Below are 13,512 nucleotides of genomic sequence, written 5' to 3'. Positions count from 1 at the left end.
GCTGACCCACCCTTGCACGTCTCAGGCGTGGCTGTGGCCGATCACGTCCCCCTGAGCAGAGTCTGAAAGAGAAACCTTCTGAGATAGCACCTTATACAGTGAGGGAAAAGCAGGCCACCTGGCTGAAAGGGCTGTCACTGGCCCGATCAGGAGTAAACTCAAAGTTCCTTCCTGGTACTCCCCAGAGTTTCTTGAAGATCAGCTGACCTCTAAAAGAGAAGATCAGCGGCCTCTAAAAGATGTGGAAAAGGCAGCAGGCCATTCAAGCAAAAAGGAACATCCAGCAGATCTTACAAGCCCAGCTCCTGCCCCATAAGAGCATGTTCAAGAGGAGGGAAGTGAAGCCAATGGACCCAGACCCACAACAGTAAGTGACAGGTCTCAGACCTGGAAAAAAAATAGGTGAGAAGAGGGTAGTGCCTCTTTGTTATATAAAAGGTCTCTCTTTAGCATCTCAAGGACAGAAAGCCTCCACTTGAGGGAGGTCTTTGGCTGCCCATTGGGAGCATTTTCCTTGTTTATCATCAAGGGCTTGAGAAAAAACAAGAGTGATCCCACATGCTTTAGGAACCTAGGACATATTAACCTACGACACAAGCGTATTTTGCTTCTAGGGTTATTGCATCGAAGAACTGGCAAGGTTTGAGGGTTTTTGTATTATTCAAACCGAAAAAAGAGACCTCGAGTAGAGAAGGACAATGAGCAATGCTAGGAAAGGCTTGAAAAGTATGGTTGCAGTCCAGGACTCCATTTGTTCAAGAGAATTCAGTATTTTCCAGTGAAAGGAAAATGGGACAGAAAGAAAGAAGGAGGAATGAAGGAAGGAAGGAAGGAAGGAAGGAAGGAAGGAAGGAAGGAAGGAAGGAAGACAGGAAGGAAGGAAAGGAAGGAGGGAGAGAGGGAGGGAGGGAGGGAGGGAAGAAGGAGAGCACTGAATCCTAACCACTAGACTATCAGGGAGTATCTAAAGGAAAGGAAAAAAAGGAAGACAGGCAAGGAGACAAGCAGAAAGACAGAGAGAAAAATACAACAAAAGAAAATGCAATTATAACACATGTGCACTTTTGTACTTGCATGTTTGAGTTTTAAGTTCCTTTCAATCTAGAAAGATAGGTTTGGTTTTAGGTGCGATTTCATCGACTTCCTTGTAAGCAGGCACTAAGGGTGAGGTTTTTGGTGTTCTGACTTTTGCTTTGTTCTCTGGTTTACATTTTGTAAAACCTCTGGGGGAGTACCAATTATATGTGGAGGAGTTTAATTTTTTTTAAAAAATTCCTCGAGAATTCCAACTCTAATTGCTTTAAAATCCCTCAAAGAATGCTGTCTTAAAAAGAAAGAGAATTTTATGGGAAGGTTGTTAGGCTCAGCCCAGACCTAGGGCAATAATAAAGAGAAAGCCTCCAGAAACACATTTAAAGGAATCACCATGGGTACACACAACACTGGGAAGACAAACATTGTCCATGAGACATGACGGGAACAGAAAACATAACATAAAATGTAAATGGGCTGACGAGACAAGGAACTACGTGCTTTCTTTTACTTCCAGGAGACCATGTGTAATAAGGGAAAGATGCGTGCCTTTTGATTCTGCAAAGTTGCCCTTCAATCCTAGTTTTGTAGCTGCTTAACTGGAAGTGTGGACTAGGATAAGAGACCATGTCTCTGGAGTTTGGTTGTCTTATCTCCAAAACAGTGAGAAACATACCTATTCCCTAGCATTATTAAGAGGATTAAATAAGTTTCTATACATAAAGTAACAGGCATATAGGAATTTAACAAGAATTAAGTTCCCTGGCAGTCTTTATCCTCTGTCCCTGAAAAATGAACAAACACTAGAACAGAGTTTCAGACATAAACAGCCTATGTCCCCACAGCCCCCATGATGGTCTGGTCCAAACACCAAACCCCACCTTGATTCACAGCATTTTCGTGGGGGTGTCAGGCTGGCATAGACTTCGAACTCTGGTTTACCAGAAATTTCAAAATGACATCTGAACCCGTCTGGCTAACAGCTCACCATGTCTCTGGAGATCGGGAAAGCATCTGGATCTGTACTCGAATCTCAGCCTGCTTACTCACAAACTGGGAGACATGGACGAGTTCATTAAACGGTCTGAGCCTCCGGCTTCTCTGCAAAACGCGGGCGATAACTCCCATACAGAGTCACTTCCAGCACTGCACACAGCATGGTAGCAAACTGACCGCCTTCACCACAACTGCGGTGACCTTTAAAAAACCCTGTCCATTTGTTACCCAATTAGGTCATCTTCTGCATTTTGGAGTAACTAGGACTAGGAGAGAATATTTTGTATTTGTTGATTAGCCCTGTGCATTCTTTCCTCCACAAATTGCATGCTTACGACCCGGCTCACATCTTAAAGGGTCCTATGAGCTGAATTCTCAAGACCAGACTATCCTAGACAGCACCTGTTCTGAAGTCGGCCCAGCCTCGCTGCTCTTCACTGTTTTAAAACCCTGCAGGATGAATCTTAAACCGAAGACCGGTAATCACCGGCAATAGTTCACGCTATTATAAATGCCTGATGATTCTGTAGAGAGTCATCATTTTTAGTGTTCTTGGTTATTACCATTGTCACAAACAGGTGAACTAAGTATCTAAACAACATGATGTCACGACTGTCAATCAGGATAGAGGGAAAAGAGCAAAAATGCTGGCTCTACACTTACATAGTATACATAAAAAAGATAAAAGCCTGTGTCTCCGGGGCACCTGAGTGGCTCAGTCGGTTAAGCATCCGACTTTGGCTCAGGTCAGGATCTCATGGTCCACTGGTTAGAGCCCCCTGTCAGGCTCTGTGCTGACAGCTCAGAGCCTGGAGCCTGCTTCAGATTCTGTGTCTCCTTCTCTCTCTCTCTTTGCCCCCTACCTCCTCCCCCCACCCTGCCACTCACGCTCTGTATCTCTCTCTCTCTCTCTCTCAAAAATTAATAAAACATTTAAAAAACTTTTTAGTAAAATAAAAATTTTTTAATAAAAATTTACAACATTTAAAAATTTAAAAACTTGGTACTTCAAAAGACACTGTCAAGAAAGTAGGGGCACCTGGGGGCGCCTGGGTGGCGCAGTCGGTTAAGCGTCCGAGTTCAGCCAGGTCACGATCTCGCAGTCCGTGAGTTCGAGCCCCGCGTCAGGCTCTGGGCTGATGGCTCGGAGCCTGGAGCCTGTTTCTGATTCTGTGTCTCCCTCTCTCTCTGACCCTCCCCCGTTCATGCTCTGTCTCTCTCTGTCCCAAAAATAAATAAAAAACGTTGAAAAAAATAAATAAATAAAAAAAAAAAAGAAAGTAGGGGCACCTGGGTGGTTCAGTCAGTTAAGCATCCAATTTGGCTCAGGTCATGATCTCACGATTTGTGGTTTCAAACCCCACATCAGGCTCTGTGCTGACAGCCTGGAGCCTACTTCGGATTCTGTGTCTCCTCTCTCTGTCCCTCCCCTGCTCATGCTCTGTTCTCTCTGTCTCTCAAAAAATAAATAAATGTTAAAAAGGAAAGTAATGAGACAACCTATAAAATGGGATAAAATATGTACAAATCACATATCTGATAAAGGACTTATATCCAGAATATATAAAGGACACAACCCAATAATAAAAAGACAACCCAATTTTTAAATGGGCAAAGGATTTGAATACATTTTTCTCCAAAACAGATATATGAATGGCCAAAAAGCACAGAAGAGATGCTCAACATCATTAGTCATTAGGAAAGTGCAAATAAAGAAACATGAGATACCAGTTCACCAAAAAGAAAAAAAATAGTTAAATGTTGGCAAGTGTGTGGAGCGATCGGAACCTTCACCTATTGCTGGCTAGAAAGCAAAATGGCACCACCGCTTTGGAAAACATGTTGGCATTTCCTCAAAAAGTTAAACATAGCAATTTTACTCCTATGTATTTAGCCAAGACCCCTGAAAATACATGTGCACACAAAACTTGTACGCAAATTTCCATAGTAGCATCATTCATAATGTCCAAAAACCAGAAACAATCCAAATATGTACCAACTGAAACATGGATCCATAAGGTTTCATTATGGCTCATAAAAGGGAATATTACTGGCTCATAAAAGGGAAATTCTGATGCATACTACAACTTGGAGGAAACTTGAAAACATGTAGGTGAGGGAGGGGTGCCTGGCTGGCTCAACCAGTAGAGCATGCAACTCTTGATCTCAGGACCATGAGTTCAAGCCCCACCTTGGGTGTGGAGTGTATTTAAAAACAACAACAACAACAACAACAACAACAACAAAAAGGTGAAAGAAGCCAGTTACAAAAGATTACATATAGTACCTCCCATTTATATGAAATATCCAGACTAGCTAGATACTTTCTATCTCTACGTGAAATGTTTCATCCATAGAGACAGAAAACAGTGGTTGCCCAGGGCAGAGAAGCAGGGAGGTAGGAGGATGGAGATTAACTGCCAATGGTTACAAGGTTTCTTTTTGACGAGGAAAATGTTCCAAAAGGAGATGAGATGAAAAGACAGGGTGAAAAGACAGTACCTCTGTAAACATGCTAAAAATCACTAAGCTAAATACTTTAAACAGATGGACTTGATGTTATATAAACTATACATTAAGGTGTTTTTTTACTCTTCAAAAATAGTTCCTGTAACTAAGGCCCTATGATTTTACTATAAATGTTGGTAACAATAATTATAACAGCTTATTATATAGCTGTTATATTATAAATTATAACTATAAATTATAAAAGCTTATTATGTTTCAGGCAATATTCAAAGTCTTTACAAGTACTAATTCACTTTCCTGACAAACCCGGTAGGCAAAGACCATTATTATTCCCATTTCACAGATTAGAAAACTAAGCTATTAAGAGGCATCATAAGAATTCAAACATAGAGGGGCACCTGGGTGCCTCAGTCGGTTGAGCAGTGGACTCTTGATTTTGGCTCAGGTCACAATCTCACGGTTCTTAGGATCAAGCCCTTGTGTGAGGCTCTGTGCTGACAGCATGCAGCCTACTTGAGATTCTCTCTCTCTCTCTCTCTCTCTCTCTCTCTCTCTAATTACACACAGGTGCTCTCTCTCAACATAAATATTTTAAAAAAGAAAACAGAATTCAAACACAGAGAGTGTGTGTTTTTAAATAAAATATATACCTGCTCCTGTAATCCAACAGCAAAATATGGGGAGGAAATGCTTGAAATTCAGAGAACTGGGGAAATTTTAAAATATTGTAACAAACGGGGCGCCTGGGTGGCTCGGTCGGTTGGGCGTCCGACTTCGGCTCAGGTCACAATCTCGCGGTCTGTGAGTTGGAGCCCCGCGTCGGGCTCTGTGCTGACAGCTCAGAGCCTGGAGCCTGTTTCTGATTCTGTGTCTCCCTCTCTCTCTGCCCCTCCCCTGTTCATGCTCTGTCTCTCTCTGTCTCAAAAATAAATAAACGTTAATAAAAAAAATAATAATAAATAAATAAAATAAAATAAAATAAAATATTGTAACAAACAGGGGCACCTGGCTGGCTCAGTCAGAAGAGCATGTGACTCTTGTCTCTGGGTTATGAGGTTAAGCCCTATGGTGGGTATAGAGATTACTTAAAACTAAAAAAAAAAAACAAAAAAAAAACTTTAACATAAAATAAAATATAATAAACGACAGAGCTTAAGAAAGTTAAAGCCTAAGAGCAAAATAATTTTTTTTTAGTTACTTCACACAACAGCAGTGGAAGATGAAAGGCTGTAGATGACATGGCCATGTCCCTCTCTTGTCCTACACGAAAACAATATTAGTGGCTCAGTCGGTTAAGCATCTGACTTCACCTCAGATCATGATCTCGCGGCTCGTGGGTTCGAGCCCCCTGTCACATCCTCTCTGAGAAGGGCTCATGACTTCAGAGGAGGAATTAACCTCCTCTCCAATTGTGATCACAGAAGCCACAGACCAAAGGGGCTTGAGAGGAAGGAACAAGGGACTTGAGATATGACCTACTTCATTAGTTAGACTGAGCATTCCAGGCTGCTTGGGGGGGCCATTAGCACCAATGTCAATACCCCATGGGCACAAATTGGTAGTACTTGATCTCTCTCTCTCTCTGCGATTAGATTTTCCACAAGCCACATGCAGGCCCACAGCTGATGTCACATTCCAGAGAAGGAAATTATATCTTTGGATTGTATTATAATAAGACCACTCAACCATATCGCTAGTATCTTCTGCATGCCTCCTGAGTACGGGCTTCATGCTTAAGCTGTATGTTATTGTAACAAGTCCTCTCCAGAGCCTTTTGAGACTGATACTGTTATTGCCATTTTTCCAGATGTTTGGAGAGGTTAAGAACCTTTCTAAAATAACACAGCAAGGAAACAATGGAGCTACCCTTCCAATGCAAATAACCTACCCTCCAAACACACATTATAAATCACTCTAGAAATGTGGATACATTCACAACATACTGAAACCGGTTTTCCATATACAGCTATTCCAAGATGAAGTCTGAATTTCAGGGCAACTCCACCAGAATACACACTTTTTTGCCCAAAAGTTACTAGCATACACTTAAGAGTATAAAATTAATTATATTAATAATAACCTGAGGAGCACCTGGGTGGCTCAGTCAGTTAAGTGTCTGATTCTTTTCAATTTAATTTAATTTAATTTAATTTAACTTAATTTAATTTAATTTAATTTAATTTTGTTTTAATTTTAGAGAGAGCGTGCGCAAACAGGGGAGAGGGGCAAAGGGAAATAGAGAAAGGGAGAAGGAATCTCAAGCAGGCTCCACACTCAGCATGAAGCCCCATGCAAGACTCAATCCCAAGATACTGGGATTATTACCTGAGCTGAAATCAAGTCACACACTTAACCAGCCGAGCCAACCAGGCGCCCTTTTTTTTTTTTTTTTTAAGTTCATTTATTTATTTTGAGGGAGAGATAAAGCATGCACACACAGGTGGGGGAGGGACAGAGAGAGAGGGAGAGAGAATCCAAAGCAGGGTCCACACTGCCAGCACAGAGCCTAATGCAGGGCTTGGACACAGGGCTTGAACTCACAAAAGGTGAGATAATGACCTGAGCCAAAATCAAGAATCAGATACTTAAGGGGCGCCTGGCTGGCTTAGTGGGTTAACTGTTAAAGTCGTGGTTTCAGCTCATGATATCACGGTTAGTGAGTTCGAGCCCCAGGGCAGCTCTCTGCTGACAGCACGGACTCTGCTTGGAATTCTCTGTCTCCCTCTCTCTCTGCCTCTCTCTCTCTCTCTCTCAAAAATGAATAAATATTAAAAAAAAAATACTAACCTGAACACAGCATAATCCACCAGATAAATCTTAAAGCACAAATACCTGTAACACTGCTCAATTGTAGAGGAAATTTAGTGTATTTTTAAACGCATATTCACAATCCATGCCTCTGGAAAGTTCAGTTTTGAAGCTGTGATGTTTATCTGGTGTTTCCAGTTTGGTCTTGTGCCCCAGCATCCCATTCCTACACCTCAAGGAGGAAGGGCAGGGTGGGGAGGGGGGGGCGAGATATAGGCATGAGTTTCCCACCCCCCACCCAGCTGAGCACCAGTAAGCATATTAGGTCCCTATTTGTGGACTTCAGAATGGCTAGACATAATAACCAAAGATAGTCATCATTGAACAAGACTTAAATTCTTGGAACTACAGACCTTGTTTCATTGAAGAAAAAAACTCGGGTTTAAGGAGAGAAAATTAGGGCTAGAGAAGACTTTCAACACCATGTAAGCTGGCAGTGTTAAACTCAAAAGCACGTTTTTGAGAACTCAGTGAATCAAAGCAGGCAGAATGAGCCATGGAGAGGGCTGAGGGCAGAGGCAGCCTGCAGAGATCAGCCCCGCCACAAGGGGGCACTACTACTTCGTATCAGCCAACTATTACCACACTTGCAGATCCGATTTTCTAGGCAAGGTCAGAGAAAAATGTTTTCTGTGAAATGCACAAGAAATTTCTACTTATGAAACATGGCAAAGGCCAAACAGCAGATGTCACCAGGCCAAATCTAGCCTAATATCTTTTCATTCAATAGCAAGGAAAAAAGTGCGGAGATGTTCATTGAACTTACCAAACGGGAGAGGTCAAATTCATTGTCCTTTTCTACCTCAGAACGTCTTTTACAGCCTCTGCTTATAAAGATATAACATGTGACTGGGGCACCTGGGTCCGACCCTGGCTCAGGTCATGATCTCACCGTTCGCGGGTTCGAGCCCCACATGTGGGGGGAGCCTGCTTGGGATTCTCTCTCCCTCTCTCTCTGCCCCTCCCCCACTCGCGTTTTCTCTCTCGAAATAAACCTTTTTTTTTTTTTTTTAAAGAAAGATATAACGTGTGACTTACTGGAGAGCATCAGAAAAATGAGATATTCGAATCATCGGTGGTCTTGCTTCAGGCTCCCTGCTGTCAGCTTCTGTCTTGTTTGGCTTTCGTAATCTCAGTTTCCATGGGAGGAGATAATAAGGTCTCTGCAATCTTTATTCTACATGTATTCTACCTACTGCCATTTTTTTCCAGTGTGTGTGCTACTGTTATAGCTGTATTTATATAAATATCCTACTCCAGATGTTTATCTTTGATTGCCTGATCTTTGTTTTAGTTTTCACACACAAAAATGAAAGCTACGGCAAAGGCAAGCAGCACCCTGAGCAGCGGCCACGTCTAAACAGCTGAAGGGGTCAAACACGGCAGGCGGGTGCCTGCGGATGTGGATTCCTGCACAGTGGGCAACTGCCATTAATCTTAAAAATAAAGTGTCAGAATTCACGGTTTCTCTCTGTGGTCGTGTGCCTTTGGAACTTCATTCCTGCTTGACCATAAGGTCCAAACATAACGACTAGCAAATTTTGAAACATTTAGCATAGACAGCCCCTAACCAGAAGTGAAGTTCAGGGGGCACGCCACCGCTGGATCCCACACTGACGCGGGTTCACATTGTCCATGCCACCAGCATCTGGGCATTTAAAACCTGACTGTCCTTGACTAATGAGTGATGTTCAGCATCTTTTCATGTGACTGTTGGCCGTCTGGATGTCTTCTTTGGAGAAATGTTTGTTCATGTCTTTTGCCCATTTTTTAATTGGATTGTTCAGTGGTGGGTTTTTTTTGTTTTGTTTTGTTTTGTTTTTATGTTGACTTGTGTAAGTTCTTTATAATTGGTGGTTACCTGAGGGGAGGTAGGTGAGAGGATGGGTGAAGTAGGTGGTGTAGATTAAGAATACATTTATAGGGGGGCGCCTGGGTGGCTCAGTCGGTTAAGCGTCCGACTTCAGCCTGGGTCACCATCTCGCGGTCCGTGAGTTTGAGCCCCGCGTGGGGCTCTGGGCTGATGGCTCAGAGCCTGGAGACTGCTTCCGTTCTGTGTCTCCTCTCTCTCTGCCCCTCCCCCGTTCATGCTCTGTCTCTCTCTGTCTCAAAAATAAATAAACGTTAAAAAAAAATAAAAAAAATTAAAAAAAGAATACATTTATAGGGGCACCTGGGTGGCTCAGTGGTTGAACAACCAACTTCGGCTCAGGTCATGATCTCACAATTCGTGAGTTCGAGCCCCGCATCGGGCTCTGTGCTGACAGCTCAGAGCCTGGAGCCTGCTTCAGATTCTGTGTCTCCCTCTCTGTCTCTGCCTCTCCCCCACTCGCACTCTGTCTCTCAAAAATGAATAAACGTTAAAAAAACTAAAAAAAAAAAAAATACATTTATAGTGATGAGTACTGAGTAATGTATAGACCTGTTGAATTGCTATACTGTACACGTGAAAGTAACACAGCACTGTGTGTAAACTATACCAGGACTAAAAACAAAACAAAACAAGTGTGCCTGGGTGAGCATGTGACCTCAGCTCAAGTCAAGATCTCACGGTTCGTTGAGGTTAAGCCCTACGTCAGGCTCACTGCTATCAGATCAGAGCCTACTTCAGTCCTCTGTCCTCTCTCTGCCTCTCCCCCACCCATGCTTGCTCATGCTCTCTCTCTCGCTCTCTCTCAAAAAATAAACATTTTTTAAATTTTTGTTTATTTTTTGAGAGAGACAGAGCACGAGCGGGCGAGGGGCAGAGCGAGAGGGAGACACAGAGTCTGAAGCAGGCAGGCTCCAGGCTCTGAGCTGTCAGCACAGACCCCAACACAGGGCTCGAACTGACAGACCACAAGATTACGACCGGAGCCGAAGTCAGATGCTTAACTGAGTCACCCAGGTGCCCCAAAAAATACACACTAAAAAAAAACAAAAAAAAAACTTGCAGGTCTCTAGGGAGAACATACACACTGCCCTTTTCTACCACTTTCTGCTGGCTTCTAGCCCCACCTCACAATTTTACTTGCTTTCCAGGCTCTTGACGGTACTTGAGTTTGTGACCCCTGCTCTCCACTTTCAGCAAACCTCATCTTTGACACAATTTCTTCTGATAAGAAAAGAATTCGCATCTTACATAAGAGCTCAGTCAATACAGCTTCAACCACTTCAGAGTTGCTTCCCTAAGACTGATAGCTGCTGCCTGAATGAAGTAATTGTATCACCAAGACGCTTGAGGTCATTTTCTGCTTTCAAAGTATCATGTCCATGGCCTTCAAATTCAGTTTGCAACTTTGTATTCCTACTACCTACGAGATAAAGCTTGAACTAGCCACTGGCGTTCGGGGTCCTTCATCACTCAGCCTCCACGTAAGTGTTCGAAACGATTACCTTCCTCACCAGTCTCCACTCACACACACACCTGGTCAGAGTCTAATTATTTGGTCATGAACTCCCCTCCCTTCCCCTTCTGCCTTTCCAATCTCTCCTCATCCCTCAGAGTTTAACTCACACTCCACCTGTCCCTGTAGGCTTTTCTAAATCTTCCCAGATTCGGGGCGCCTGGGTGGCTCAGTCGGTTAAGCGTCCGACTTCAACTCAGGTCACGATCTTGCGCTCCGCGAGTTCGAGCCCCGCGTCGGGTTCCGGGCTGATGGCTCAGAGCCTGGAGCCTGCTTCCGATTCTGTGTTCCCCTCTCTCTCTGCCCCTCCCCTGTTCATGCTGTGTCTCTCTCTGTCTCAAAAATAAATAAACGTTAAAAATAAAAAAATAAAATAAATCTTCCCAGATTCAAAGATCTTGCCTCCTCTTAAACGTAAATAAATAATCTCTCCTCCTTTTATATGCTTAATAAACACTTGTTGAATGAACGAATGAATTGCAGCAGGGCCGCATTCTTATGGCCACTTAATTATGGCCAAGTTGCTTAACCGTTTTTAAGATAAAGTTTCATCGTCTGTAAAAATGTGGTTTGGGCAAGGATTGACTGAGCTGTTATTTTAAAATTACCTAGCAGAGATGCTACATAGACTCAAAAGATATTAGGTAGTCCACAGATGGGAGAAGTAATAGTCTGATTTACTGCCTTCCTTCCTCCTGTATTGTTAGTTAACTTTTCAGTTATGTACAGTGTCTCTTCCTAGCTTCATGATTGGAGAAGGACCCATGTTTAAAAAATTTTTTGTATCATGCACTGTGGCTAGCAGGGAATTTTGCTAATAAAACTTTGTTGAGGAGTCAGTAGCTTCTCTACTGAAAAATATGTCCAAAGACTGCCTGGTGACACTGGAATTTCCTCCTTTAGAGACATCCTCTCCTAAGTTAAGCAATGCCCCAGCTAAAATCCAACCGTGCCTGGGAGATAGTAACAAAGTCTGTTGCATTAGCTACTAATACATGTGCCGTTTAGACTTTTTTGTTTACAAGGAGCAGAAACTGGCTCGCAGGTTGTTGCTCTTATATGAAGTATGATATTGGTTTATTTAATCCAACACCTTAGTAAAACTTAGTTTATCTGATGTCTTTCCAACATTAGCATAGAGATAAGGGGGAAAGGAGAAATACAGATATCGCACTATCAAAGAGGACAAAGAAAAGCTGGGCGAAGCGCACCATCGGAATTGCAGCCAGAAGGCGCTAGGAACCAGTGTGAGCAGGGAAGCATGGGTGGCTCAGTCAGGTGAGTGTTTGACTTGACTCAGGTCATGGTCTTGTCTGGCGGTCCGGTCCGGGAGTTCAAGCCCTGCACTGGGCTCCACGCTGAAAGTACAGAGCCTACTTGGGATTCTCATTCTCTCCCTCTCTCTCTGCCCCTTCACTACTTGCACACTCTCTCTCTTTCTCTCTCAAAATAATAAATAAATAAAATTTTTTAAAAAGTGGGGGGGGGGGGGGGGGTGTGGCGCCTGGGTGGCTCAGTGGCTTAAGCATTCGACTTTGGCTCAGGTCATGATCTCGCCTTCCATGAGTTCAAGCCCTGCGTCTGGCTCTGTGCTGACAGCTCAGAGCCTGGAGCCTGCTTCAGGTTCTGTGTCCCCCTTCTCTCTCTGCTCCTCTCCCACTCATGCTCTGTCTCAGTCTCTCAAAAATAAACAAATGTTAAAAAAAAAAAATTTAAAAAAGAAAGAACGAACCAGCATGACCAGCTGTAGCGGTTTGCCCCACACTGAGCGGACACAGAAAGGCCTTCAGGGCTGAAACCAGAAACTCCTGGACAAACTGGGATAAGTTGGTCACCCTATTAGGAACCACTAAAATCCCAGCAAAAGACATACTTTCTTTAATTTCAAAAGTGTACTTAGAGTCAGTGCTGCACACAGAGCAGCACAAACCTGTCCCTGGCTGGTGACCAGCTGGTTAGAGAAAAGGGCTAACGAGGCCAAGGCTAAAGATTTGATCTCCTGGGGAAACTTTGCTCTCTTCCACAGTCTGTGACTCACTCAAACCACCATTCGCCAATGCCAGTACGTGTGGCCACTCTGGACCAAATCCTTCACTGCTGCTAGGAACATGGGTGGTGGGACACAGATGTTTTCCTTGTGCATGAACACTGAGTGAGTGAATAACGTCACATAAAGAAACTCACCTGCTGAACTTCCTGATTAAATGGGTTCTAAATAACAATAACACATAGCAGTATGGCAAATTTCCACAGCATTTTCTCCTAGATTTCATTCCATTTTTTTTTTTTTTAATGTTTTATTTATTTTTTGAGAGAGGGAATGTGAGCGGGGGTGGAGGGGCGGGGAGGGGGAGACAGAGGATCCCAAGCAGGCTCTGTGCTGTCAGCTCAGAGCCCGATGCAGGGCTCGAACTCAAAAGATCGCGACCTGGGCTGAAGTTGGACGCTCAACTGACTGAGCCATCCCAGGTACCCGAGTACTGTGAGACAGGCATAGCAGACACCACGCTCAGCAGGCTGGAGATAACCGGAGGTTACACAGCCAGAAAGCAACACAGATGGAACTGGAACCCTCACCTCCTACGGATTATTTGTTTGTCTTTCTGGTGGTGGTGGGGGGTGGCAGTGAAAGAGGTCACGGCTGCCCGTAACCCAGCAAAATACACAGCCTGAATCCTGAGCTTCTCTTTGTACGTTTCCCCTTCCATAAGAATTCCAGAACTCTTGGAGCGTCTGGGTGGCTCAGTTGGTTGGGCGTCTGACTTCAGCTCAGCTCATGATCTCGCGGTCTGTGGGTTCGAGCCCACGTCGGGCTCTGTGC

The 13,512-nt window shown here is 43.7% G+C and overlaps 1 protein-coding gene across 1 annotated transcript in view; it reads left to right on the top strand.

Moving 5' to 3' along the window:
• The first annotated feature begins 224 nt into the window (after nt 1–224).
• The window catches only part of GRAMD2B (GRAM domain containing 2B), a 139,257-nt gene continuing 125,969 nt past the window's right edge, over nt 225–13,512 (top strand). Inside the window, exon 1 of the mRNA XM_053907526.1 lies at nt 225–367. Coding sequence (XP_053763501.1) covers nt 240–367 — 128 coding nt within the window. The 5' untranslated portion in view covers nt 225–239. The remainder of the gene's footprint in view (nt 368–13,512) is intronic.

This window comes from Panthera pardus, unplaced genomic scaffold (genome assembly GCF_024362965.1).
Source record: "Panthera pardus isolate Hobbes unplaced genomic scaffold, ASM2436296v1 HiC_scaffold_2, whole genome shotgun sequence".
Lineage (NCBI taxonomy): Eukaryota > Metazoa > Chordata > Mammalia > Carnivora > Felidae > Panthera > Panthera pardus.
The sequence above is the reverse complement of the archived record's forward strand: the minus strand, read 5'-3'. Positions and strand labels throughout refer to the sequence as shown.